The sequence below is a fragment of the Denticeps clupeoides genome, chromosome 4, assembly GCF_900700375.1.
Source record: "Denticeps clupeoides chromosome 4, fDenClu1.1, whole genome shotgun sequence".
Lineage (NCBI taxonomy): Eukaryota > Metazoa > Chordata > Actinopteri > Clupeiformes > Denticipitidae > Denticeps > Denticeps clupeoides.
Window position 1 is genome coordinate 15,104,762 of NC_041710.1, and position 27,989 is coordinate 15,132,750.

The 27,989-nt window shown below is 39.7% G+C and overlaps 1 protein-coding gene across 6 annotated transcripts; it reads right to left on the reverse strand.

The window, feature by feature from the left end:
- Nucleotides 1–27,579, reverse strand: yeats2 (YEATS domain containing 2). 6 transcript variants are annotated; one of them, XM_028975251.1, is made up of 29 exons: nt 27,345–27,579; nt 26,527–26,640; nt 26,289–26,386; nt 26,089–26,181; nt 25,418–25,633; nt 24,927–25,045; nt 24,044–24,205; nt 23,740–23,851; nt 23,507–23,551; nt 22,614–22,824; nt 20,859–21,080; nt 19,209–19,364; nt 17,166–17,260; nt 15,033–15,224; nt 14,172–14,421; nt 13,693–13,854; nt 12,992–13,119; nt 11,481–11,624; nt 9,851–10,036; nt 8,107–8,440; nt 7,269–7,403; nt 5,487–5,646; nt 5,267–5,343; nt 4,842–4,921; nt 3,926–4,124; nt 2,666–2,901; nt 2,214–2,288; nt 2,047–2,120; nt 1–1,605 (listed from the first exon to the last, which is right to left on the reverse strand). In XM_028975251.1, the coding sequence occupies exons 2-29, from the start codon at nt 26,624–26,626 to the stop codon at nt 1,485–1,487; spliced, it is 4,182 nt and encodes a 1,393-aa protein (XP_028831084.1). In that variant the 5' UTR covers nt 26,627–26,640; nt 27,345–27,579; the 3' UTR covers nt 1–1,484. The 6 variants fall into 6 exon arrangements, with proteins under 6 accessions (XP_028831084.1, XP_028831085.1, XP_028831082.1 ...); XM_028975252.1 differs by having other exon boundaries at nt 7,275–7,403; nt 25,418–25,636; XM_028975249.1 differs by having other exon boundaries at nt 25,418–25,636.
- Nucleotides 27,580–27,989: the final 410 nt, after the last annotated feature.

The following is a 27,989-nucleotide window of genomic DNA, read 5'->3' on the forward strand; positions in this document are numbered from 1 at the left end:
TTTTATTACAAGAATATTCATTTAATCTTTTTTTTGTTTTGGTACACAGTGAAAAAAGAAAATACAGAGGTCAGATAAACTCTACAATACATACAATTTGGTCAAGAAGAATTGAGGCAAGATGACTCGCTTTAATATAGACGCGCAGCAAGCTCTTTTCACAATGTGACCAAAATGACACTTAAAGCAAACACATAGAACTGAACCACACACACAAAACCCATCATCACACATAGCACATAACATCATTCTTCATACAGAAACAGACAAGTGCAGACAATCTTTGCTGGCATTACACACTGACCTGACCTTAATTTAGAATAAAGTCCCCTATTGTTGCTTGGAGTGCATTGTTCACCATAAAAAAGAAGTGTATGATTATTGGTTCCAATGAAGAATACTACATTATTACAATACTGCAGGTGATTTTAAAAAAACTGTTAAAATTGCAAAAATGAAAAATTAAATGCCCATTTATACTCTTAAGACAATGTAGACATGACATACTCCAAAATTTAGTCATGACAACATTATAACACGCTAGAAGACTATAACCAGGTTGCCCAAAATTTTCAACCATGCCCCAACAGTAGCTTAAATCTAAACTGTAGATAAATATATCATTATGAGACCATTGATTAAAAGAGGGCTTCCCTTCTGCAAGTTCAATCATTAAAAAAAATCTTCTTATGCCTCCAAACTAATGTTTTAAAATAAGATACATTATGTAAATGTACAGCTGGCTGTATCAAGAACTGTGCAATTAAAAGCTCACACCAGTCTCTGCAACTGCTGTTCACAAAATGTTATTTATGAAGTATGTCATGATTCGTACAATAATCAAGCAGTATATATTACTGAGGCCCAGTTCCTCCGGGCTGCTACTTACAAAAACCTCCAGATCGCTGGTTTAAAATTAATGTTAGTTGGTCTTTACAAGAAGACTACCCTAAAACCATTAGTGTGAGAACATCTTAAATCATTTCATAGCACTGAATGCCATTTGTGGTTTGTTTCTTCTTCTTATAGCATTACCTGGAACATTGGACAGTCAGAGGTACAATACTGTATGTGCCCTGAACAGATCACTTAAATCCTGTCATGAGATGAATACTGAAAAGTTTTAGTTACAGACCTGGAGGCTTTGCTCTCAATTACAAATTCTGGGCATACTGGGAAGTCATGCTTTATCCCTCTTTGTGAATACATTTTTAGTCATGTTCCTGTATGATTTTGGAAATATCAATACTTCATTTGGAAAGAACCTCACTCAGGAAGGCCACAGAGGAACAACTGGATCCACACAGATGGTAACAGAGCTCACATGCTGCATGCCACCATCACCAGCAGGAAGCTGGCAGAACACACAGTCATTTAGTGCTGTGACCACTGTGATTGCTTAGGCACTCCTCAGAAGCTCCTCAGGTGCCGGGAGTTGGATGTTGCCTATGTTCTGGTCATGCCAGGTTGGCGCCCTGCTGGCATCAGTCAGTATGACCATTCTCCTTCAACAGGAAACCCATGTAACGGTTGGTCAGGAAGTCGCAGGCAGGAATGTTACTGACCGCCTGGTGAATGTTCATGGCTGAGATCTCTCTAGAAACCCTGCAGGAGATGATGTTCAATGCAACATTGGTTTTGAGTTGCTATTCTCAAAAAATTACATAAAATAAGACCTGTCTTTTCGCAGGATACACTATTTCTGAACAAAATTATTTTAATACTGGACAATGTTTTCATGTACTTGGTAAGTAAAACCAATGCACACCTTCAATGTTTCAATCAGTATAGTTTCAAATTTGCTAGTATAGCTTCAAGCTATACTTCTCCTGTTTGTCACAGGAGAAGGTAGAAGGGCCAGTGTCTGTGGTGTCTCCTAAAACTTCTCTGGCTAATGTATTTGTTCTTTTTAATCATATACTGTATTCAAACAATTCAGCCATTCAAATCAGAAAGCTGCAAAGGATCATTTTGTGCACTCTGTATCTTTAAAAGATATGAGCCACTATTCTAAACTCAGGTATACAGCAAAGTTAGATTTCTCACCTGTTTTGGGGTGACTTCATATAGCCACTGGCTAGAGCTTCCCTTAAGATTTCACTGGCAAACTGTTCTGTGGCCTTTGATGGAGAAAACATCCAGATAAAAAAATTAATTCACCAACAATGTATTATGTGAATGCAACACAGCAAAAACAAAACTCTCACACTCACCTTGAGGATCATGGCCTCCACCACTGGCGCAAAAACATTTTTCTCCACCTCTACTGGCTGGAAAGTGACACTTATCTGGCATCCAATGCAAGGACCAAGACAGAAATGTGTCAGAACAATATAATAAGTGAAAGTGAAGTGATTGTCATTGTGAAACACTGCAGCACAGCACATGGTGCACACAACAAAATGTGTCCTCTGCTTTTAACCATCACCCTTGGTGAGCAGTTGGTGAGTAGCTTCCTACGAACATTTATGAAGCTAACTTTTATTAAGTAGTATTTTGCAGAATTTGTATTTCTGATTCTGATCATCAGAATTGTGCTTGTCATATGCTTTTAAAAGAAATTCCTCCTCACGTGTAACATTTGTTTATAAATATAAATATATAATATTGTTTATCTTTCTTTTATGGCCTATTTCCCAGACATTATTTAAAAAAAAACTCAAACCTCTTGGCTGGTGTCCCTGATGAACTGTTCTGAAGAGGAGTGTCCAAGGTAGTATCTAGGATCCTGATGGTCCTCGTCCGGTTCCTGCTTGGCTTTGGTTCTACTGACTGGATCAAAGAGGCTGAGGATGTCCAGAGGCTCGTTGTCCTCCTCCTCAGGCTCTGCCTTGAGCAACCGCTGCAGCCGCTCCAATCGCTGGCACAGTTCCTCTGAGTCGTGCAGCGTTGAGGGACACTCTGAAAACACAAGTCACATCAATACATAAACTAGGGTCACTCATGTAAACAACCAGACTTAGATAGTGGTGTTCCACAGGACAAGAAAAGGTAGATAAATTAGCGTATCTTTCACCTCTGTGCGTGCATGTGTGTGTGTGTGTGTGTGTGTGTGCGTGCATATACACGGTTTATACAGTGTCTTCATGCACTGCTGAATTCAGAAGATTTGGTTCCATTGTGCTATTTTGGATATGTCTCCTGGGTTGTGTTCAGTCTGATCTTGAGAAAATGAGCCAGCATCACCACACATGAAACTAATCAAGAGGTAGCGGTGAGTAAAGAAACTGGTCAGTACGCTGAAAATAAAATATAGGAACAATGATTACTGCACAATTTCTACCAGACCTATTCACATGGTCCCTCCACCACACAAACACACTGACAGCAAGTGCCTGTCAGAACACCACAACCCAACACAAGACCCCACTGCAGCATCTAAAGTGAAGTGATTGTCACACGTGATACACAGCACACAGTGCACACAGTGAAATTTGTCCTCTGCATTTAACCCATCACCCTGAGTGAGCAGTGGGCAGCCATGACCAGCGCCCGGGGAGCAGTGTGTGGGGACGGTGCTTTGCTCAGTGGCACCTCAGTGGCACCTTGGCGGATCGGGATTCGAACCAGCAACCTTCTGATTACAGGGCCGCTTCCTTAACCGCTAGGCCACCACTGCCCCACTAAAAGGAACCGTGGAGAATGCGGGCAACGATCCCGCTACCTCTCGCATCACAGTACTTACGAGGTGAGGGGTTTAGTACAAAACAGTGTGTTAATGGCCCTGAGAAAGGCCTGGTTAATTACTCCATGCCTCAGGGTCATTCCCACCCACACTCATCTGATCACGTTTTACTCAGTTTTACTGTGTACAGCCAGACATGGCGCTGAAAAATATAATGTTGTGAAAGTCTGCACAATCACAATAGGTCCACACACACACACACACACACACACACACACACACACACACACACACACACACCTGGCTCACTATCGATCTGTGTGAGAATATCTTCTATTGAGTCTTCAGGTTGCCGAGGCTCCGGGTCAGGTGGTGTGTATCCACGCTGCCGGCACCACTGCACCACCTCTCTCGTCTTAGGTGGCATGATGCCCTGCAGCCGTGGGGATTTTTCCAGAACCTCCTGCAACAAGTGCTTCACTGCCACCGCCCGCTGCAGCTGCACCCAAAAAAAAACATGGACATGGTCAACAACGGTCATAGTGGCCCAAAAGAACACAAGTCTCAAAGACACTGACAAATGCTGCAAATGTAAATAAGGCCTATTCAAGTATGCTGAAAGTATGCTCATCAAATTGGGGTTGTATATATTTTATTATTATTATTGCTTGATCTATTAATTTTCCTTCCAAATTTCATTTTTTTTAAGCCTTTGTCAATGTTAACAGTCTCATATTACCTTTACGGGCTGCAAGCCACTCTGGGGCAACTTCAATATTTTCGGTTTGTTGGTTAAAGTCTGTAGCTATAACAGTAATGCTGTTGCAAGGTGTGCTGTTCAGTGTAGGTAAAAGTTGCATTACAAACTACAATATACATCTATCATATATCTATGATAATGTGTTTTTGAAGCAGATTTTCTGTATTTTCTCAAAATATGATCATTTTGAGATGCTCGTATGATACAAAATTTAGGACCTGGCAACACAGCCATGTCGGTAAGCTGTGGGGCAGTGGTGGCCTAGCCACTAAGTAAGCAGACTCAAAACCAAAAGGTGGCAGGGTTAGTTGTATACACCAACTGCTGTGTATCTCTAAGACAAAAACAACTCAAGTTTACATTCAAATTACCAAAAGCAACATTTTAAACCAGGTAGGTCTTGAAAAGGATTTTAACAACAAAATGACATTTTGCTGCTGAACTGAAATCAGGTACCTCAGCAGCCCTGCGTTTGCCAATATTCCAGGAATAATACTGTTCCACAGAGGTGGCACAAAAAGTGTGGGAGTCCTCGGCTTAAAGAGAAAACATAAAAAAAGACATTAAACAGAGCAACCCCTCACTAAAACCTGAAATGAAGCATCTTAGTGAACTTTATAATGTATATACAGCTTATTCAAAGCTCTTACATTGGTTCAACATAGCAAAACTGCTGGCAGAACAACTTAACCATATTTGTTCCTTGTTGACATTACGTTTAGGTATTAGGATGCTAAACTGAAGCAAGCACTACTTTGCTCCTCATTCTGCAACTGCCACATGATCTCCAGATGTTTTCTATTCAGCCATATAAATTGGACCCAGCTCATCAGCTATCAGTTCTGAGCCAGTGGCAAATGTCTGATGTATGATCAGTTTACTTTTCTCAGGTATGATGAGAGGAAACCTCTTCAGCGCTGCAGTCAGGAGTTGTGACAGATTCTCCATGTGATCAGTGCTGCACCAGTGACAAGAAAGGAGAAACAAAAAGGAGCATAAGACAAGGATTAAAGTGTGTTTAAAAAGGGTTTTGTCTAAGAGGAACTGAGAAAGAAGAATACTTTAAACATTTATTATTAATAACTTTTAACAGGGACATACTTGATGAGCTCCTGTGAAGTCTCGTTACCCTGTTCCACCTTCACACTGGCTGGGTTAGTAACACATGTAGGGATGGGACCAGGGACTGCTGTTAGTGGCACCATGGTGGGAGTCTGAAATCCTGTGCAGGCGGACACACCCACTCCAGGTTCAGTCTTCACTGCAGAAATTGAAATCAAGAGATTGCAGTGAATGGATAAGCAAATGTAAATTCACAACCACATTGTTTACTGTGTCCTAACAAAACTACTGAAAAGAGTATTTTCACAAAATAGTGTTTTGATGCTCGCTCCTGAAACCTCACCATTTGGTGTGGTACTAGGTACTGCCATTGGATGAGAGACTTGGCTACATTGCTTCAAACCACTTTCATCTGGGCTTATGTAAAGTACCCAATATAATTCTATCATAAAATGCAGCATTTTAGCGCTGCCCAGTCTGTTCTTAAACTACCGTCTTTAATACTGAAACTTCAGAGACAATGTAGTCTATTTGTCTTTGGACCCAGAATTCATGCGAGCCTTAATTATGAATGTTAAGTGTGATGTATTAAAATAAAGCAGTGAAAGTAAGTGTAAAATTTAAAGAAGGAAAGCCAGTGATAAGCATGCAAACACACCCCTCCGTAATTCAGAACCGCTGAAGCTTTGCTAACTGCCACAGACTCAGCAGAAATCAAAGTGATTCAGCCATGCTCTCTATCTCTGTCTCTCTCTCTCTCTCAAAGACAGACACGCACACACACAGCCACTGCCAGAATATGCGACGAAGCGCTAAGATGTCAGGACTGGTTCATTTCCTCTGGCAGGGCCAAGCCACTCAAAATGCAGACACCTGTCCACTAATACTTTCTGTCATATCCCACACACTCCACAGCAGGGGGATCAAAATTTTAACACAGACCTCAGAAACACAACCCCAAGCCCATCTCCACTACCTCATCAGCTCTGAGCTCACATCATTAAATCCCATAATCCCATAAATTGTTTGGCAGAAAACAGATTTCATCAACAGGCGTTAATGACAAAAACTGTAGAGCTTTTAGGCCATGATCTGGATGAATGAAGATGCAATTTAATAAGTTCAGCTCCGTGGTACTTCCAAGAAAAAAAAATCAATTGAAGAGCTCTGGTTCTGCCCAGGGTAACCTGCTTGCATTAGTTGTTGCTTTAGTAGCTTGCTACAGCACAAGTAAACCCCATTTAAAAGCTGGACAAATCAAAGACATTCAAATGCCCAAAATGAAGATCTCAATTTTAGATTTTAAACCCTATAAGATGTGCGATATTAATAACATTAAATGCACTACATCATATTTCATAGCTTCAGTAAAGTTAGGAAATATTTAGACTTGCACAACAACACAGCCTGAGATACTTATTAATATATTAGCATGCGGTATCCCAACAAATAGCCAATTTCAAACAGAAAGGCTCCCCCATTGTGAAGTCAATAGCTTTGGCAACATGCCCCTTTAAATGTCATCTAGCTTCAGCCACCCTAGTTTAGCACTTAGCATAGAATATTCCTGACCAGATCAAAGAGACATCAGAGCTAGAGGCCACTTTCCAAAAATGCAAGTGGCATTTTAAACACTAATACAATAAAAAAAAAAAACGAATAATCTGGGCCATACTTGCCTACAGTATCAACATACAATCTATAATGGCATGTCTCAAGTGAAAAACCTTTAACCGGAGTTGTTTAAGTTCAGTTAAACAACTTTAACTTTAACTGAAGTGCTCTACCACATAATGTATTGTTCCTGATAGATGGGTGTACCTTTACCAACTGGCATGAGGATGGTCTGGACACTGCCCGCTCCAGTGCCAACACTCAGTTGCTTGAGCTGATTGGTCGGTATGGTGAGACCTGTCTGCTGGGAACTGGACTGACCTGACTGCAGTTTCAGCATGCCTGAAGAAGTGTATAACAATTTGATGTTTTATCTGTATTTACAATAACCATTATTGTAAGTATTTTTTAAAATAAATTATTGCTAGCTACATATTTTTGGAATAGACCACAGCATAGGCACAATGCCAGTGCATAGGCAATCATAGTTTGATTTCCTTAGTTTATGTCCAATTCCATGAATGCAAATAAAAGGTAGACAGGCACTATTCATAGACTAGCCTATTGCAGCTGGATTGGTCAAATATTATCCCAGAGAGTATAAAGCAATCTTTTTTTTCTCAAAATATCACATACACCTATATAGATTTCCAGATAGAACAAATGTATTCATAAAGCCTGGCTTTATATTGAATAGCCCAATTTCCCCTTAAAAAAGGAACGGATTAAGTATTACTCACTCACTAAAGCAGTAATACAGATTGTTAAAGCTGTCTCTGTCTGTAAAGTTTGTGGTTCATGTCCTTATGAAATGTAACAGGTCTAAACTATGTAGTGGAACAAGGATCCTCAACAGTAAGGTCAGTAAAAGCAATCAAAGCAACCATGCAAGTTCAATTTATATCCTTTCACTTGATTATGTCCATGTTCAAAGCAAAATCAAGGGCTCCTGAGACTTGTAATATTTCACTGTGTACAGGACACAACAACCTCAACCATCATCACTTACATACCATCAGGTGAAATGTGCTTTGTGTTTCTGTACCTGAAATGGTGGAAGTGGATCCAGTGCCAACTAATGATGCAGTAGTCACCAATGAGGGGCTAGCAGTTTTGGGTATGCTCAGCACCGCTGTCCCCGGCCCAGCCCCCTTCGCATTGCTAATAACTGGCATGCTGGAGACAGTCTTGGCCATCGTAACTGTGGTGCAGACACTACTCTTTGCCACACCACCTGTGTTGGTGGCTGTGCTGCTGGCACTCCTGGCTGCACTGATGACTGCAGCCTGGTTGGCTGCCACCAGCACAGGATTCTGGGAGACAAGTTTGACTCCAGTAGAAGAGGCTTTAAGTGAAGGGGTGGTAGCACTGTCTGTAGTCTGGAGGGAGAAATACACAAAAGTGTACATGTTTAAAACAATCAGTCACATCACAAACACTAAATAGCACATTTACATTTATGGTCCTTAGCAGATGTCCTTATCTGGAGAAACATATGATCACTAGCAACTCAGGGTTAAGCGTCTTGCAGGGACACAATGGGAATACATGGGGTTTGATCTTGTGACTTTGTAATAATAAGATTTACAGGGGAGTGTGTTACCCACTAGGACACTTTCATTGCACAGAGCAATGGAGCATTGTAAGAAAAGTGGCCTAAATAAATAATTTTTGTGGATGACTGGGTGTGTGCTGATGGAGGCAGTGTGTTCCATCGGCTGAAAAACTGCATTAACGTGGTGCACTTAAACAGACAAGCCCCTTCGTGTGGATAGTGTTTCCTAATGGGAAAGGTCTCTTTTGGTAGAATAATGTAACCTTCTTCATATTTGTGAGTGTCAGGGACAGTGTGGTTCCTCTACCTTTGGCAACAGTTCAGACAGCAACAGAATTACCATACCACCCCCAAATAACACCCAAAACCACAACAATCTGACTCCAGTCCCAAAACAATTACATGGGTGAGAAGACACTTTATTATAAAGTGACAGAGGACATTATAAAGTTAGCATCTTACATATATTCACTGCCAACTATTTAATTAAACAACTTTACTGACTCTTAAATTGACACATTTGGGTCCCCACCCACAACTTCTTTTTTAACTCTTGCTTTCACCTACATTTTAGCTTGCAAATGATTATTCCACAGAAAATCTGCGTTAATGGCCCTCAACCCACTCAAACTTGCATCTACCCCAAACCCCTAGGGAAAATCCCAGCCCACTTAATGGAGTCCAGGAAATTTAGGCACTACACTGAAATTGGCAGAAAAGCAGACTAAACAAAAAGTGACCTCTAAAGTTGTAAAATGACATAAAGGCATTCATACAGACTGAAAAAACCCAATGATACAGCAATTAAAACGTTGTGTGGAAATGCTATTACTGAGAAATGATGGAATCTTTTATGTGAGTGAAAACATGACATATTGGACCTTGTGCATCTTTCACAGGGACAGCGTAGCAGAATATATTCTCCTTCTGTGTCTGGGTTTGTTATTGCACAGCTTGTGCTTTTTCTCCCTGCTAACAGATCACACTGGGTCATGCTGCAAGGCACAGTATGTCACATGTGTATAAAGGGAAACATTACTTTACTTTAAATGTGTCTTGCCACATTTAGGATGAATTGAGTAAATTTAAGCTATAACATGCAAACACACACAAGCACAAAAACTGTGGAGGAATTTGAAATTATTCTGGTTTCAGCCAAGTGCTAACCAAAATCCCTCTGACTGACAGCACTCTCTACCATTTACCTCTTTTAATCTTTCTCTCACACCCTCACCTGTTGACTTGTGGCGGTAGTGGTCACCATAGGAGTGGTAGGGGTAGTACTGGTAGCTGTAATTACCCCCCCTGCCATTCTCAGAGTGGTAGTGCCTGGCTTGGACAGGTGAGTGCCACTGGCTGTCACAGCCTTGACTGAGCCATCCGACAGTTTCACCTGAGATGCCTGGGACCCACCCACAACCTGATAATAACAGCAACGTAACAGAAAGTAAGGGTCAGAAAGAGAAGGAATAGTAATAAATAACAAGCTCCCCCATTGGCAGTTTCATAAGCAATGAACACGCACTCAGTCAACACTCATTAATTTAATACCAATCTCCAGACACCTTCACTACGTAACTGCAGCAGGAGTGTGTTACAGAGATAGGTGACACAAATCAGTGAACAGAAATAAGCAATGCAATGAAATCATAATATGCAATCACACAGAGAAATTCCATGGAGCAAAGGCATAAAAAAATAGTTTAAAATTTGGAACTATATACTAAGTATATATATATATATACACAGACATAAAAAGAAAAAAAAGTTACAGAGAGAACAGTAGATACCACACATTTGCACCACAGGGAGTCATTAGACTTATCTGATAACCAGGACACAACGAAAAACCCACCATGAGCATGCGCACAAACCCAAACACTGAAGGGAAATAACGCAAAGTTCAACGAGTACACTTCTGAGTGTTATAGTGACAGAAAACAAATCATCAATCGGCTTTTCCTACTGTTGGCTCTATCGGATCTGGGCTTGTGTGAGGCAGACCCGACTCAAGCCCTGCCGACAGCTAAATGCTTTTGAGATCACATTTTTAAACCCTATTTTCTGTCTGACCTCAGCATCCTCACACTCTTAGAGAGAGTGCAGACACCCAGATTCATCCTCATGCGTCACACCATGTAGAATGTGACCCAAATAAAACTGCTGCAGAGGGACCAGCTGTGCTTTGTGCAAAATCATCCCATCATCATCTCCCCAAATAAGCAGGTTGCCTTTGACCCTTGTGCCATGCTGTGCTCCCCCACACCAAGATAGATAAGCTGAGAGAAGTATCTTCCCAAAATGCAAATATTCTTCCCCTTTCCGGGAGTTAATTAATTGGATCTGACTGATGTATGTATAGAGCTGTCCAGATTAACTTATTTTAATGGTACAGTGGTGGTCTAGCTAATAAGGAAGTGGACTTGTAACCAAAGGGTTGTGGGTTCAAATCAAAAACTGCCAAGGTGCGACTGATGTCCCATTGAGTAAATCCCTACACACTGCTCCCCATGGCTGCCCACTGCTCACTATACAGAACTACTGACTTCAGAATTACAGCTTCCAGAGTCCATACCAGGACATTGGGTGCAGAGCACTACTCATCCATAGTGACATGTAAGCCCACCGCACGCACAAACACCATTCACATGTATAGCTAATTTAGTCACCAATTGACCTAGTGTAAATGCCTTTAGGCAGTGGAAAGAAAAATGGAGAAAGTGGAGCAAACACCAGGAAAGCATGCAAACTCTGCAAACCAGAAGGCCAGATTCAACCTTCAAGGTCACGTCACTAACCATGATACCATTATGTGCAAGAGTTAAATAAAAATGTTTTTTTTTTTTTAACAATCCAAAACTTACCTGTGCCAAAATGGCTGCTTTTTGTCCAGCTGTGACGCGGATGGCCTGCTGGGTAACACTGCCAGGACTTGACACCACATGACCCGAAGCAGCAGCTGATGACTGTTTTCCTGAACCTCCGGGTTGGCCAACTAGAAATGTGCCCTGTTAAAAAGTTTACATTACATACATTCAGACAATTTACATTTATTTAAATTAAGCAATTTCCTTCAGTATTAATAAAAGTTTTCTGATTCTGAAATGCAGACAAGGTAAAAAAAAAAAGGCCATGCTGACTGTTTCTGCCTGAAGTAACACTGCATTAATGAAAAAAAATTAACTAAAACACAAACAAAAAAATACAATGGACATGGCTGTGTGGTTATTGGTATCAGCTGTTTTGACTTTAGTTAGTTGTCTTTATTATAGGAAAATATTTCTACAAACAGTGTTAATAATTAAATATACAGTGGATACAGAATGTATTCAGACCGCCTTAAAATTTTCACTCTTCGTTATATTGCAGCCATTTTCTTCCTCATTAATGTACACACAGCACCCCGTATTGACAGAAAAAACACAGAAATATCACATGGTCCAAAGAATTCAAAACCTTTGCTGTGACACTAATATATTTAACTCAGATGGCCATTTATTCTGATCATCTTTGAGATGGTTCTACATCTAAGTCCAGCTGTGTTTGATTATACCGATTAGACTTTTATTAGGAAAGCCACACACCTTACAGCCCACAATGCATGTCAGAGTGTATGAGAATCATGAGGTCAAAGGACTCAGAGTTCAGAATTGTAGCAAGGCACAGATCTGGCCAAGGGTACAAAAACATTTCTGCTGCACATAAGGTTCCAAAGAGCACAGTGGCCACCATAACCCTGATAGACTTCAAGATGTTGAGAAATAAGATTCTCTGGTCAGATGAGACCAAGTTAGAACTTTTTGGCCTTAATTCTAAGCATTATGTGTGGAGAAAAACAGGCACTGCTCATTTCCTGTCCAATACAGTCCCAACAGTGAAGCATGGTGATGGCAGCATCATGCTGTGAGTGTGTTTTGCCGCTGCAGGGACAGGACAACTGGTTGCAATTGAGGTAAAGATGGATGCGGCCAAATACAGGGATATCCTTGTATGAAAACCTTTTCCAGAGTGCTCAGGACCTCAGACTGGGCCAAAGGTTTACCTTCCAACACAACAATGACCTTAAGCACATAGCTAAAATAATGAAGAAGTAGCTTCACAACATGTCTGTCACTGTTCTTAGAGCCCTGATTTAAACTGATTATGCCAACTAACACACTAGTTTTTTTAGCGTTAGAATTTTAGAGAACTTAGAGAAGAGGAAAAAGGAAGAGACGATGTAATCTTTTAGATATATGCAATTATCTTTATCAGCCATTGTTCAGTTCCATCACAAATAGATAGACTGAAGAAGTCAGCGGAGCAGTGATTTTAAGAATCATGTCACAGATGGACTATGGAGGAAAGAAGGAGGTTGAGTCAGATGTGTGTATACCTGTGGGGTCTGTTTGAGTATATATGATGTATAGCCCAGGTTGGAGGGCAGACCAGATCCAGGGCCTCCAATGGACGAGTTCTGAGATGATGAGGAATTCGACGATGAGGAACTCTGTGACTGCTGACCTGCACAAACAGAGGGAGAGAGAATAACACTTGCTGATCTACAGATAACGAAAGCTGCACAGCAAGGGAAGAAGTCACAGATAAAGATAGACAACAAACCTAATTGAAATTCATTTACCCCACAAATTCTGTTCAAACCATGCAGCTAACCACAAACCCTCCCATCAATTATTCACATGGCTTAAATCCACATGAAGAAACAGACACAGGAGGAATTGATAGAAAGTGTGAGGGAAAGTGTGAGTTTGTAGTGGGGGAAAAAGCAAGAAAGTGTTCTTAGAAATGTTAATGAACATGATTTCACATTAAATTAGAGTCAGATAAATTATTCTGTTTACAAACTCAGCTGATTCATGGTATATTGGCCATTCTGTATCCAACACATTTACCCAAATAAGGGCAGAGAGGGGAGAAGACCGCAAATATGAAAGTAAAAGCTGAAAATAAGTGCAGAGAAGTGGAGTACAATATTTTTAAAAATCCAACTGATTTGCTTGTCTGTGTGAAAGTAAATAGTTTTACTATTACATACAAAGTTATAGAAAAGCAAAAACCTGGATTGACTGATCTCACCTGCACTGCTGGAAGCTCTGAGAATGGCACCCTGTGGGATGAGTAACAGCTTGCCTTTGCCAGAGGGGTTCTTACTGTTGGTGGTGAGGTAGAGCTTGGTGCCCGGGGGCAAATTGGCCAGGTTGGCTAGGTTATTGGCAGGTAGCTGTAGAGTGGCCATAACTGAGGAACACACAAACACACAGTTTTAAAATAATCCTACATTAAGATTTACTGAATATCATGACTGGAACGTCTGCAGCGCACATTTCAGATTTCTTTTCTGCATTTTGCAAATTTCTAACCCTAGTCTAGTCTGTGACAAGCTACTGCATCAAAACTAAAGAGATGAAGCAGCTTAAGGTTTTCCAGAACAAAATTGAGCTGACAGCAGGTACTATATAATTAAAGCAGGATGCTGGTCACAGAAATGAAAGGGGAATGTAAGGTAAGTGTCTGTGAGTGTGTATATGTATACATTTGATTCCAATAATTCTGACCTCCGCTTTTTCCGCCTCCTGCTGAGCTGCTGGTCGCCTTGGTAACTCCATGCACCTGTTGTCCAACACCACCACTGGCTCCGCTGGCACCGCTTACTATAGCCTTTGCCACACCCTGAGCCACAACTTGCTTCTGGCCCATCACCTTAGACACAGCTGGGCTGGACTTAGCAACGAGTATCTGGCCACTGCTGATGGCCACCTGTTTTACGGCTGACTGCAGGGCGGAGCCGACAGGGATTCCCAACACCTGCAGATTGAACAGCACAAACAGCACTCCAGTAGCTGCCATGTTTCTTGGTCCTTTTCATCATTGAATCACAACTCACACTTATTTTTAATTAAACAATATTCTTTAAGAGGCCAGAAGAATAACAGATATATAACCACATTGTGGAAACAAATAAATACAATGAGAAATGCATTTACAATTTGTTTTACAATTTTAAAATTGTAAAACAAAACTTAAAGCCAGAGGTTAACCACCAAATTTTTCAGTTCCATATAAGACTTCAGATTAATCCAAAATACTATACAATACTATATATTACACCAGTTGAGAGGATAAGTGAAGATGAGACAGTGAGGGCAAAGGATGTGCTGACTTCCATGGCTAAAATAAATCTCCCACAACTTCTCTGCAGAAGCAGGGTGTCAGTGTGACCTCAGGTTTTTTTTTTTGTTGAATGGAACATAGAGAACAAGGTCTCTGGCATGATAAATAGATCTCTAAAATCCTTTCTGGTCATTCTGTAAGAACATAGTACTTGCCATGTTGAGATCACAAAGTTTAAATAATTTTTTAAAAATAAAATCATTGGATGCATCATGAAAACAATTGTAAATGGGTGGGGTTGTGACCTTGCTGGACGATGCACCAACGCCTGCACTCCCGCCTGCTTGCTTCTGGGGTGACATGGCAATCATGTGTCCGCCCTTCACTGCGACAAACTGCTGTGCAGCAGACTGCTGGGTTGTTGCCGTGGAAACCATCGGCGGCTGCTGCGGCGGCGGCTGGGTGGGAACTTCTCCAGGCTCCTGTTTTATAATGACCTACAGGGAGAGAGGGGTAGGGGGGGTGTCACAACATGAAAACTGAGTCAATTCAAATGCAGTCAGCTTTAAGACTCAAATCATGTCAGAATAAAGACCCATCAACTACACATTAAAACCAAGTCTCAGTAAAGAGCTCTCCTATTTAAAGGAATCACAGCAGTGGGGCTGAATACATGATTTGCATTTCACAGTAGAGGCTTATACTTTATTTTTTTTAATACATTTATAAAAAAAAAATTATTAAGAAGAGGAAGCAATTTAAATAGTCATTCAGAATCATTTAAACTATTACCAGTGGTACTGGTTTGCCCAGCATCTTCTAAGACATGTTTCATATTTCCCCTTCTGTGTATTTACTCAACTTTCATTTAAACAACATAGAACATTCAGTGCTACACGGCTGGCATGAGCCCTGATGGCTGTGAAGGTGTTCTCAGTGTCGTCTCAAATTACATATATTAACGAGAGAGAGCATGTGTTAGAGAGAGAGATGAATGAATGCATGTGACCAGTTAGGATTGAAAATTATTGGGAAAATAATGGATTACAGAATTGTTTTAGACTTTCTACACAACGTAGTTCGCCCTTCAGAGTACACAGCAATGTGATGTCCTATTTTTATACAGATTTTCACCATCCACATACATCTGCTTAAGATATCTGCGGTCAAACTATTAATATCTGAATGTTATTAAGTGGAATGGTGTCTATAGTTAACAGAAAACAATATAACACCTTCCAAACTTCAAATGCCACTTACTACAATTGTGTCCCTGAGCAAGACACTTCACCCTAAATTGCTCCAGGACTGTTCCTGTAATTGTAAGCTCTGGATAGCGGCAAATGATAAATGACACAAATGTAAATGCCTTTTACGTGTGAATGAAATTATTGTGTATTTTCACGGTCTGAGCAATCACACAGTTATACAATTATCTCCCTTTCAACTTGCTGATGCTTTGGAGCATCCAACACGCTGAGCTCACAGCACACAGCTGATATGATCATTGATATGATCATTGATGTTGGTTTGTGGAAGCTATGAGAGTTCCTATGTGTGCATCAGGGAGCCACCATGTTTTGATGGCCAGGCCAACAACGGTTGGACACATGACATGGACAAATCAATAAGTTTGAAATATTGGTGGAATGCCCTCTGAATGGTGTAACTATGCTAATAAATATGGTATATAAAGTTCATGTTAGGATAAAAAGCGTGTGCTTCACCCAAGGGAGTCTGACTGCTTTATCTGCATTAAAAAAGCTTCAAGGACTAAAAAAAAATCAAAACGAAGAAGAGTAACATCCTTTTTTTCTGAATGCCACAAATGTAGTATCTGCTGCAAACAATATTTTTCAGGTGTTTGAGATAAAAGGCCTAGAAAAGAATATGTACTGTACAGGCAGTAATATGCCATAGACAAAAATATGACCTGGCTACAGAAAGGTGGAACTTTGCCATTTCCACTGCAACAAAATCAATCAGTACACCATAGGTATGACTGCTGAGAGCAAATGGGTAAGGTGGGAGGAACAAGGAATAGAGCGGGGATGGGTAGATATGAGGAAAACAGAGAGCACAATAAGGGGAAACTATAGAGCTACTAATGAGACGTAGTACAAGAGTGGTTTCAGAAAGAGAGCAACTGATGAAGAGGCCACACAAACACATACACACACTCCCATTCTCTCCTCCATTTACATATAGATATAACAAAACAAAAAAAAACCTTACATAGAGTATATGAATCACATAAGTGAAAGTGAAGTGATTGTCATTTTGATACACAGCACATGGTGACAAAATTAAATGTGTTCTCTGCATTAAAAATAGTACCCTCTGAACTTGCAAATGCAAACTGAATGCACCTAACCTGAGTTGATCAACATGGTGTGTGTGTGTGTGTGTGTGTGTGTGTGTGTGTGTGTATGGCCTACCTTCACTCCTGAAGATAGGAAGCTGCCTGTGTGGACTTTAGGGGCAGGCGATCGCACACCCTGAGTTGCCCCAGTCTGCTTTGCCGTGGGACTTCCTGCTTGAGAGATTTTCTGCTTCATCAGTGACCATAAACAACAGCACTTTACATTAAACCACACATAAATTTGCACTTTCACTAATGTCCCTAGAGTTCCATATGAGTGGCAGAGATGATTCTAAAAGCTGTTGGTGTGCTGTGGTTTGCAGTCAAGCTCATCTCTACTATTTTTAATAATAAACACCAGTTGTTCAGAAATTTCAGAGACAGATGCCAAGCAATTTGTGATAAAATTAAATTCACCATTCATCCGTGCATTTTATGTGGGCTTAAAACCAAACCTGAACTATATACCCATTTGGATTTAAAGGTTTTACAATGATGAGAAGAGTGTATAAGGTGTACAATACACGCGTCATTCTGTTTTCTACAGAGTGTGTTTTTGTACCTCCCAATTTCACTGCACTTTTATTTCAACTGTCTGTAATATGCATCTCCATGACAACCTCGCTCACAGTGCCATCATAATATATACAGTTTTGTACCTGGTTTCTTAAATGTCGCTACAATCTTAAAGGGAAAAACACACACCAACATTCACAATGGGATGATTAGATATAAAAAGTAAATGTATTTTTGTTTTAATAAAAACACATTTCCTGTTGCCAAGGTAACAACATATCAATAATGTTTAATTAACATTAAAATTGTGCCCGAAGGTAGATATTGAATGCACACAACAAAGGTGTATGAATGAAAGACAAAATAAAATGTAAAAAATGAAGGTAAAAGAGACGTGAAACACAGGAGTAAATAAAAGTGAGTGTGAGTAGGAGGACAGGATGAGTAATAAGCTGCTGGAAGAGGGATTGGGTGGGTGGATGAGAGTTTATGGGCTAAAGTGCATCACCACCTCCCACCACGAGATAACTCTACCACGACCACAACTTTCTGTGTGCTTCACTCAATCCCTAACTCTATCCCTCCATCGTTGGAATACAGGAAACAAATCTCATCCTCTATATGTCTCTTGTGCCCTTCCATCCTAAGTAGTTCCATTGTGAGCAGAGGTCAAAGAGAGACAAAAATCAGACCCAGCCTTTCCAAAATTCAGATCCAGTGCTGCTATGATCAGGTCCCTGATACTGGTTTGATAGTTTATCGAGAAAGATATCAGATCAGTATAGAAGCGAGCAGAAGAAACCGATACTTCTGTGATCTCCTCCCTCCATAAACTTGAGAGAAACAACCAGTTACCAAATATGAGGTGTTAAGACCAGGAAGCTAACAAGGAGTAGATAATATAACTGCCCTGGAAGACGAACAATGGTTTGATGTGTGCAAAGCAGGCCACATTGAATAGGCTAAATATGGAATGACCTGTAAAGGACTGGGAATCTAGTCTCAAATGAGCCACAGAGAATCTCCCACCATGCCTAGAGCTGAGCAGAGAGCTTCTCCCAGTGGCCACAACTCTCAGTGCATCTTCTAAGATCTCACCATGCTAAGCTGGGGATCACGGCTGCGTAGGGGTTAAGTGCACACTCAAAAAGGCAGGATTATGATCAGAAAAGTGTTCTTGAGAGATGTAAACAAATAATATAAAGCTTGGAAGAACTTGCTGAGAGTGGAATAATAAGCACCAAACAAAATCCAGAGGAAAGTGTGGTTCTTTGGATATATTCTAATATTTTCCAGTATTCACAATGTGCATAAAAAAATTCTAAGGTGTTTTCAAGGCTTAACCACAAACACTTTGGTGAAATTAATATGATATGAACAAACTACATTTCTGTACATATTGGGAAACCTTTGGGTATTCACAGTTTCATCCTTTATTGCTCGCTCTGTTCATATTTGCTTTGTATGTAAGTATGTATATAAATTGTGCAAATATGAAAAAAAACACATCTTTTGGCTACTGTACGTTTTAGTTTACAAATGCTATATCTTGCACAATTTTATAAAGCAAGTAATATTTTAAAGAAATCATGCAATACTCTACCTGTAGTTGATGCAGATGTCATACCAACGACCTGGCCTGGTTTGTCCACAATTATATAGGGATTGTTGATGACCGAGCTGCCCTGCTTTAATTGCACTGGGGTGGATGTTGGAGTCCTTGGGAGTGGAGAATGACGTGGTGTAGAAATGGGAGATCCTGCAAAATAAATGAAACATAAATAAAAGTAGCAGCAGCCAAACACAAAGAAACCAGTTTTAACTAACTCTTTAAAGCTAATGACATGAATGAAGAGTTTGGGCATGCCCCTCAATTTGTTTCAGTCAACATTTATTACAGATGTCTCAAGGTTGTATATATTGTAGAGCATTTAGATGAACTGTGAGCAATCACATAAGTTTACATTTACATCTGTGGCCCTTATCCAAAGTGACTTACAACGTGCATTCATGTTAAAGTCAGTGAAGTAATCAGTTCAGTTTCACTATGACCCAAACTATGAATACAATCATTTTATTAACTCTGTTGTAGTTATTCTAAAGTCAGACTACAAGAAAGTTAGTCTAAGTATTCTCTAAAGAGGAAAGTCTTAAGCTGCTGTTCAAATACAAAATGTAACATGTAAAAAATTGTAGTTATATTGTAATATATAAAATATTGTAATAAGTTAATACATGTAATAAGCTAAATACATAATACTCACATCAGGTAACTCCACCACAACGTAAAAAAAGATTTAAAAAATCAGTGACTATCAAAAGCTATACCTGTCATTTGAAATCCCTGACTCTGTACCTGACAAGTACATGATGCCAAAGTTACCTTCAACTACTGACCACTAATTTCTAACCAGGTCAAAAGAATTTTTTTCATCTGTGTGATGCTGCACCATCTAAGACAAGAACGTGTATAGGCCATGACAGCCCCAAATGCTCAGGCCTGAGTGTAGCATTATGTAGACAACAGAAAGATGCCAAAAGTGAGTTTTTGTCCTAAATAAAAGAATTTCTAAAGGCAGCGTCAATAAATTAAAATAGCAAATTTGAAGTAAAAGGCGTTTGGACGTTTTACAAACAGAAATAATTTATTTGTCCTCATTCACTTTATTGGAACAATTAAGTTTGTATAGATGGGAGTCAATAAACAAACTGCCTAACATATTTCACATGGATGTCAGTTTCTCTAATAAACTCAACAACGTATTTTTCGGTTGAAAACCTTTTACTGCTAGAAAGATAAATAATGTTCTTCATATATTTGACAGACTACTTCAGTATTCTTTTCAAGTAGTCTGTGGCACCCACTGTGGAGATTTTTTGCAAGACATGCAGTCACTGCATTTATTGCTAAAAAGACCGATCAAACAGACCAATTGACCTGTTCATTTGATATGATCAAGAAAGAACAATTCACCAAAATATATTTATTTTGGGTCCAGACCCGGAAGCTGGCCGAGGTGGTCCATGAACTGCTTTTAAACTATTCCTCTGTTACTTTCATTTAGGACCACCTCTGCCTTGTTTGCTTTGTTTGGTACAATTATTTACTAGGGGTTCAATGGTACTTTGTAAAATATTGAACCGTTCTGTCTGCCCTGTACAGTGTGAAAGACTGTGTGCTTCAAAATAGGTGTGTGGTGAGTGTGCTTATAGTGTATAGCTACTCCTAGCACCAGGTTGGAAAAAGTCTTACCCGAAACAATCTTACAGCTCATGGTGATTGGCTGGAAGGACTTCCCAGGAGACTCAGTGGGACTGGGCACTTGCCCCTGTGGGACAATTTTGCAGCTAGCTGTTATTGGCTGGAAGGCAGAGTTTCCATGGGAACCAAGTGTGATTTTATCTGTGACTTTGGGTCGTGAAGGTGTGCGCTCTGAACAAGTAGATCGGACTGACTCACTTTTGATGGGCAGACCTGAAATGGAGGAGAGAGGTCAACAATTTACACCTTACTATTGCTAACCAATTAAATAAAGGTAAACTGTTCTAGGGTGCTTGAAGACAGATGATAATGATAAATTTCAGTTTTCACCCAAACTGGAGCTTCAACATTTGAATATGTAAAGACTATGCAATATAAAGAGGAGTCAGAACAAAAGCTGTGACCTTCCTATGGGGTGGGAAGACAGATGCTCGGGTCTGTAACATGAAAAATGTTAACATTGAACACAAAATTTCATAATGTACAAAAGGATAAAGTAAAATCGTACTTGTGAAATGTTATGCATTGATTCTTTGTTCGCTCATTATTACAGTGCAAAAAGTCCGAGAATCGTGATGGAATGAGTATGATTGAATCTGAACCCGTTCAAATTAAAAAAGTGAAAGTGAAGTGATTGTCATTGTGATACACAGCACAGCACACAGAGCACACAATTAAATGTGTCCTCTGCTTTAAACAATCACCCTGAGTAAGCAGTGGGCAGACATCTCCAAACAAGGGACGCTTCTTGCAGGTGCGTGCGCAGCCATGTCTCACTCTGTCACAATATGAGGTTGCCGCTCAGTCTAAGATTTTGTTCGCCCCCTGGTGGTTGGTTATTTAAATATAAATAGCGCAGACAATCAAACTAATATAATTGTGGCAGACAAAATTGTGATCGTGATTAAATTTCTATTAACTGTGCAGCTCTAAGCCACATGTTAGAGGTTTAATCATGCCCAGACCTTGTGGCGGTGGATGCCACCAAACAAGATTATACCAACGTGATTTGCATGTGTTGCAAGTAATTCATATGTTTTTTCAGTGCAACCAACACATGATTGCCAGGAGCCTCCATTTCACCTCCACAGCATCCATTTCCATTCTAATCAAAATGCATCACCTGACCACTCTTTTACCGTGCAAACCCGAGCCCAAGTAAAATGATGGGAATTAAATGCATCTATAAAACACATTACATGCAGCGATAAATCTACTGCCCAAGTGCCCCCTCTCCCCACTGCAACAGGCACCAGCAAACAGGTCATCAGACAAGATGATAATAAAGTTTAACATTTCTTTGGCAATATTTGAAGCTGCCATTCACATTGTTCAGTTTGAAACCCTTAAAACACCTGCACTTTTAATTTAGATTTTCTTATTGTTTTAATGTCAGCTCAGTGGTATAAGCACTTTAAGCACCAAAACATTTTCAGTAAGGTATCTTTCTTGTAGAATTGTGATTCAAATAAAGAACTTTATGTTAACCAGATTGTTAATAATTTACAAGTCAATATTGCCTATATGTGCAGCGATTTAAATAAAATGTTTTAAAAAGCAAACCTGTAAAACTGCTTTGTTAAATGTGATGCAGTAAAAAATATGGTGCACCTAACTTATATGCCCAGAAGGCAGAAACTAATGAACATGATAAACAGACTTTTCATAGTAACACATCTGTTTTCTGAACCTGAATTTTACTGCACAAAGACATGTGGAAAGAAGGCTACAGTCTGGTATACCCACCTTTATCAGAGCTGGACTGAGAGTCATTAGCGAGGGGTGTAGGGGAGAGAGACCGCTTGGAGGCCAAGCCAGGTGTCTGGTTGGCAGAAGAAGGTGCTCCACTGCCCACAATACATGTTCTCTTTGAAGACAATGAGGCAGAGGTGGAGGAGAGTGGGAAGGGTATAAAGTCTTCAGCTAAAGAGTTCCTGTGCAACTCTACATCCACAACCTGTTGACGAATGACAAAACACTGGTCACTCAGATGTGAAATTCTACTTTTAAATGGGCTAGGACTAGCAGTTTGCCAATAAACCTGAATAAACAGCAGCAGGGGGGTGTCGTGAACATTCATATTGTTAACAGTTTGAAAACTGTGTGTATTGTGACAGCCTAAACAGCTGTTTATTATGGATAACAGATAACATTCACACTTTTTTTTCCTTATGATGCTTGCTGAGCAAAATGATAAAAGCTCTTTGCAAACATGCACCTGCACAAATAAAGAGTGTTGGAGGAATATTGAAAAAGATTTTGAACAAATTATTTTCTATTCTGTCATGGTCAAATATTCAAACTGATAAATTTGAACTTGGGCCTGTACTCAGTGTTGTGTTCTAAAAAGGTTTTAGGGGATTTTAAAATGTTCATGCAGGTCCAGTTGCACCTCTTGGAGTGTGCTGAAGATATGAATCTGCTGGTAATGTCAATCATATTTTATTAAATGTATAAACTATTATCAAATAATTGTTCTTAATGTGCAGACACACAAGCCTAATCAAGAGAATTTAGTCATTTTGCAAATTACTTGGTTGCATATATATTTGTGCCACCAAGAGCCAAACCCCTATAAACCAGGTTTTGGTGAACACACACCCAAACACACACTCAAAGGCTCACAGAAAGCAACTCACCGTTTCAGCTCCCAGAGTTTGTAGCCCTGTATAGGTTCTGTCCAGCTGTGTCAGAATAAGAGTTAATACAGTGAATAACCTGCAGTGTTACAGTGAAATAACCTGCACTTAAAAACAATTAACACTGTAGTGTAGCCTTCGTGCCACCTGTTTTAAGCAGCATCTTCAGAGAGAACATGCAATTTATATTTGTGTGAATAATTCATATTCATATGGTTCTATTTGCTGCTGACCTTTAGGTGGTGGATTATGTCGATTCGTTTGTTCCGTGGGTCCTTGAAATGGATCTGCACACGGACAGGAAACTCCCCCCATCCCCGACGAGTAAGGTGGAATGGAGGTTCACTGGACCATTGCACACACACCATTTTATGGATTTTATGATTAATTTGGCACATCTGAACCACAAAACAATTTACCACTTCACCACACCTTTAAAAGGTATACGCTTGAAATTATCATCAAGACATAAGATGGTATCATAAAATACAGGTTCTTTTAACAAAAGAAAAACATTTAGTTACAAATGTTACATACCTGACCTCCACCAAGTCATTGGGCTTGTAGCTGGGGTGCAGAAAGAACCAGACCTTCCTCACAAAATGGTCAATACTGGGCTCTTTTTTGGAACCTCTAACATAAACCATCCATTTATGGGTCGACTGGTCATTTTCTTCCCTTTTGTCAGGAGCTATGTATCTGTCAAAATAGTGCAGATATAAACATGAAGGAAAAAAAGTGCTTATGTGAAAAGCTTACAAAAATGTTCTTTAACTTTACATGATGACAAAATGAAGATAACATTAAATAAGCCCATGTTGGAACCCATAATATTTGACTAGCTCACATAGAATTACCGGAATAAAACATTCTGGAAAAAATCTGATTTAAAAAAAAGCTGCAAATATGTATTTTATTGATTCCTATTCACATATTTATGTGGTACTTTAATTAAATAATATTAAAGCCAAATAAGAAAGCTCTGGAATCTGCTAAGTGATGTACCATGAGTGCATGATACATTAAGCAGCTAGTGAGTATTCACATCTGGAGATGAATGTTATACAATGTTATATATATTTGCAAATGTCCTGTGTCCAACATTAAACTACAGGTTCCATTTAAATGTTAAAATGACAGGAAAGTTTATTGAATCAAACAAAACAAAACACAATCATCCTTTTGCACGTGAGGCATTATACATGTGTGATAGTGGGGGGGGAAAAATCCTGAAATCCTTTTTCTGTGCCCGAGAGGTTAGCACGAGGTAATTTAATAAATAATTCAAATTATTTATTTTTCAATAAGAATTCTCTCAAAATCCGGCATTATATAATGACATTGTGAACATGCCTAAACTCTGTGGCAGTGAAATTATACAGCCTCTTCATTCCAAAAAATGAGACTTATTGACACTTACTTGGAGACATTTCCTACAATGATAGTCTTCTTCACAAAAAGCCTAGAAGCCTCTTCACCAGTGGAATGATAGGTCACATGTTGCTCCACTTCAGCAGATGGTGGGACTCCAAAAGTATCCTATGGAAAGACAAATGTCTTACCTGCATGTAAAAGACAGCAGAAAGCAGTATGTCCAAATAAAGCTTCACTGATTCAAGCACGATGTAATTTAAAAAAAAATTATGCTATAGTCTTACACCATATTCAGTAACAAGGTGTGTACCTACACCACAAATGTGATATGTTGCAGGGACATAGACTGTAACAACCACGGATGCAGAATTGCATTCTGTCCTGTGAATTGTAAATCAGTTTATTTATTTTTAAATAAAGACTCTGACCACATACCTTAAAATACTAATTACCCTTAGATTCACAAACTGCTGTGCAAAAAAGAAAGCTGACTGACTTAACCCTAAACCCAACCATGTAATTCTCACATCCACCTACCTTCCCTGTATTCCTGCCAGGCCTGCGTTCCTCCCGCCAGCCAGCATCTTTGTCACGCTCTATGCTCTCACCATGCTGGCTGAGCGACTCTGTCTCAGAGGGCACCAGCGAGGGTGTCTCAGACCCTTGGTTAAGAGGTGAAGAAGAACGCGAGGGTGACTCCAGAAAGCGCTTGATGGCTGGATGGTTGAGCACTGATGTGTCACTTTTAGAAGCCTGCTGGTGAACACGTTCAAAAAGAAGAAGGGTGAATTTAACTAAGAGCAGGGTTCATACACATTTTTTTAAAAATTCCATGACTTTTCAATTACTTTAAGGCAAATATCATACATTCTCTGAAACATCTGTGCAATATCTATAAAAGGAGACATGCAGCTGTGGATGTGCTGGAAAATAACTAAGCAGCACCCGCAGTACCACGTGACATGGTTCACTTTGTAAAGCCAGCAGAGATACTATAGACCTGTTCTAGTTGAAGTTGTAAACATAGAAAAACATTTCTCATCTTCTAAGCAAATGTACTTCGTTATACATTCATGTCTCAACTTTATATGTTCATTTTATATTCCAAAACTTTTCAAGCCCTGGAAAACTTTTCAAGCCTCTTTTCAAATTCCATGACTTTTCCAGGTTTTTAATGACCATAGGAACCATGTATCAGGAATTATTACCTCTTGCACCTTGGGCTGCCCCGCACTGGCATAGTAATTAGCCACAATACAGGCCCTCAACTTGTCCATCATTCGCCGAGCTTCATTGAGGCGCTGTTAAATAAATGTTTGTCAAATAATTTCACACATAAATAGTAATATCAGCAAAGACAGCTCAGCAAAATTACATTTCAATCTAGAAAGCAGCTTCATATTCTTACCTGCCCAATTACTTCAATCTCATGTTCTTTGTTTTTCATTTCCAGAGTAAACTGGTCTCTGATGATAGCCTCAATTTTCTGTACAGTGGCCTCCCGGGCTGTTTTTCCCCCAAGTCAGGGTGAAGAATAACAATTTATTATTCTCATTCGCTGTGACACTATGTCCTGTATATATGTAACATTATCTATCATTCTCAACAGAATGAGCAACAGAAACATGCAGAAAAGTGAACTTTACCATTCTGCTCCACTACTTTGTTTCTTTTGCTCTCTGGCACCTGAGAAATGTCCTCATAGTCCGGGTCTTTATCCTCTATTTTCCTTTTAATTCCAGACATGGCAGGCTATGTTACTGGGGAGAACAGGTAACACGTGTGCAGTGAGGATCTAGCGTGGTTTTTTTATTGTTTAATACAGCTCAATGTATTCCTAAAGGTGACTGCATGCATGCATACATACATGTAAGATACTGACAGACAGATATGTTATAAAGCAGCAGTTTCTTATGTAGAAGTCTGAATGCCGCGTATTATTTTCACACCCCTCTGACGTTCTCAGCCATTTCAAGCAAAATGCCCACCAGCCACTCGTTCAGTCTGTCAGCATGAGGTTCGAAGTCAGGATTGAACATAAATTCCACTGCCTGAAACACTGTACGCAGCCACCTGCCACAATAACTTCATATTAGCACGTGAGCTAAACGAAGCGATTGTTAAGCTACTGAGCTAACAGTGTTATTTTCTCTACTTGCCAGCTCACCAATATCTCTGGAGCTCAGAAAAGCATAACGCATTCAAATTCAGCGCGGCGGTCAAACGTGCGCGTCATATATGCAACCAAATATTCAAATAATTTGTCACATATGATATAAACATTGTCGGCTAGTCAGTTAGCATTAGCTCGCTAACATAACTAGTGAACAACGTGAATTAGCATCTAGTCTATAAGGTTTCAAAGCAAGCAATGTTCCATGCACAAAAAGTCTAATATATATCTATATATGTAACATTATCTATTTAATACTGTTTGTATATTGCCTAGGTTTCGTCAACATACCTTTCACGTAAAGACCGACACCAAACCACAAGCCGACTAGTCGAACGGCTGCAAGTTAGCTGACTAATGAAAAACTGATCAATTGGAACAGGACTGTGTCTTTTTTTTATTCCTAGTTATGTGTTCTGCAGAGTTCTGCTCTTTGATAGACAATGTTTGGGTCTAATCACCCAGCGGAGCTGCTTTGAAGCATAGCAGCTACAATACTGGCTAACACCGTGGACCCGAGGAGATAATTAGGCCCTGCGCTTCACACACAATACCAACAGGTGGCGCTGGAAACCACAGAGGTTTCAAGAGGGCTGTTGAGTTGAGGCAATATGCTGTTGCTCAAATAATAATTCATGCACTTTTAAATACCCCGCGTCTAACGATAATTAGGTAATTCCAAAATTAATAAAAAACGTTCTTTTATAAATGTTATTTGATTTTTGCATTCCATCAAAAAAAATCCACATGATTGGGTCCCTTCAATTTAGTACAGATGTTTTAGTTACATTTCTTTAAATTATGTTCAATTTGTTTGTTATATTTTTTGGCCTTTATACTTTATTTCTTAAAAAGGCATGTGCATGTTCTGTGTTACTTGCACATGATATATCCAAGCTCTCTGTTAAAAACATGACAGAAAAACAGATACAGCAA

What these genes read in the sequence shown, in the direction of transcription:
- yeats2 (XM_028975249.1), bottom strand. Translation starts at nt 26,626, where the DNA reads ATGTCTGGAATTAAAAGGAAAATAGAGGATAAAGACCCGGACTATGAG. An exon ending in CAAAGTAGTGGAGCAGAATG is followed by an intron (nt 26,387 to 26,526) that starts GTAAAGTTCACT and finishes GGGGAAAAACAG; the next exon opens with CCCGGGAGGCCACTGTACAG. An exon ending in ACATAATCCACCACCTAAAG is followed by an intron (nt 23,552 to 23,739) that starts GTCAGCAGCAAA and finishes ATTCTGACACAG; the next exon opens with CTGGACAGAACCTATACAGG.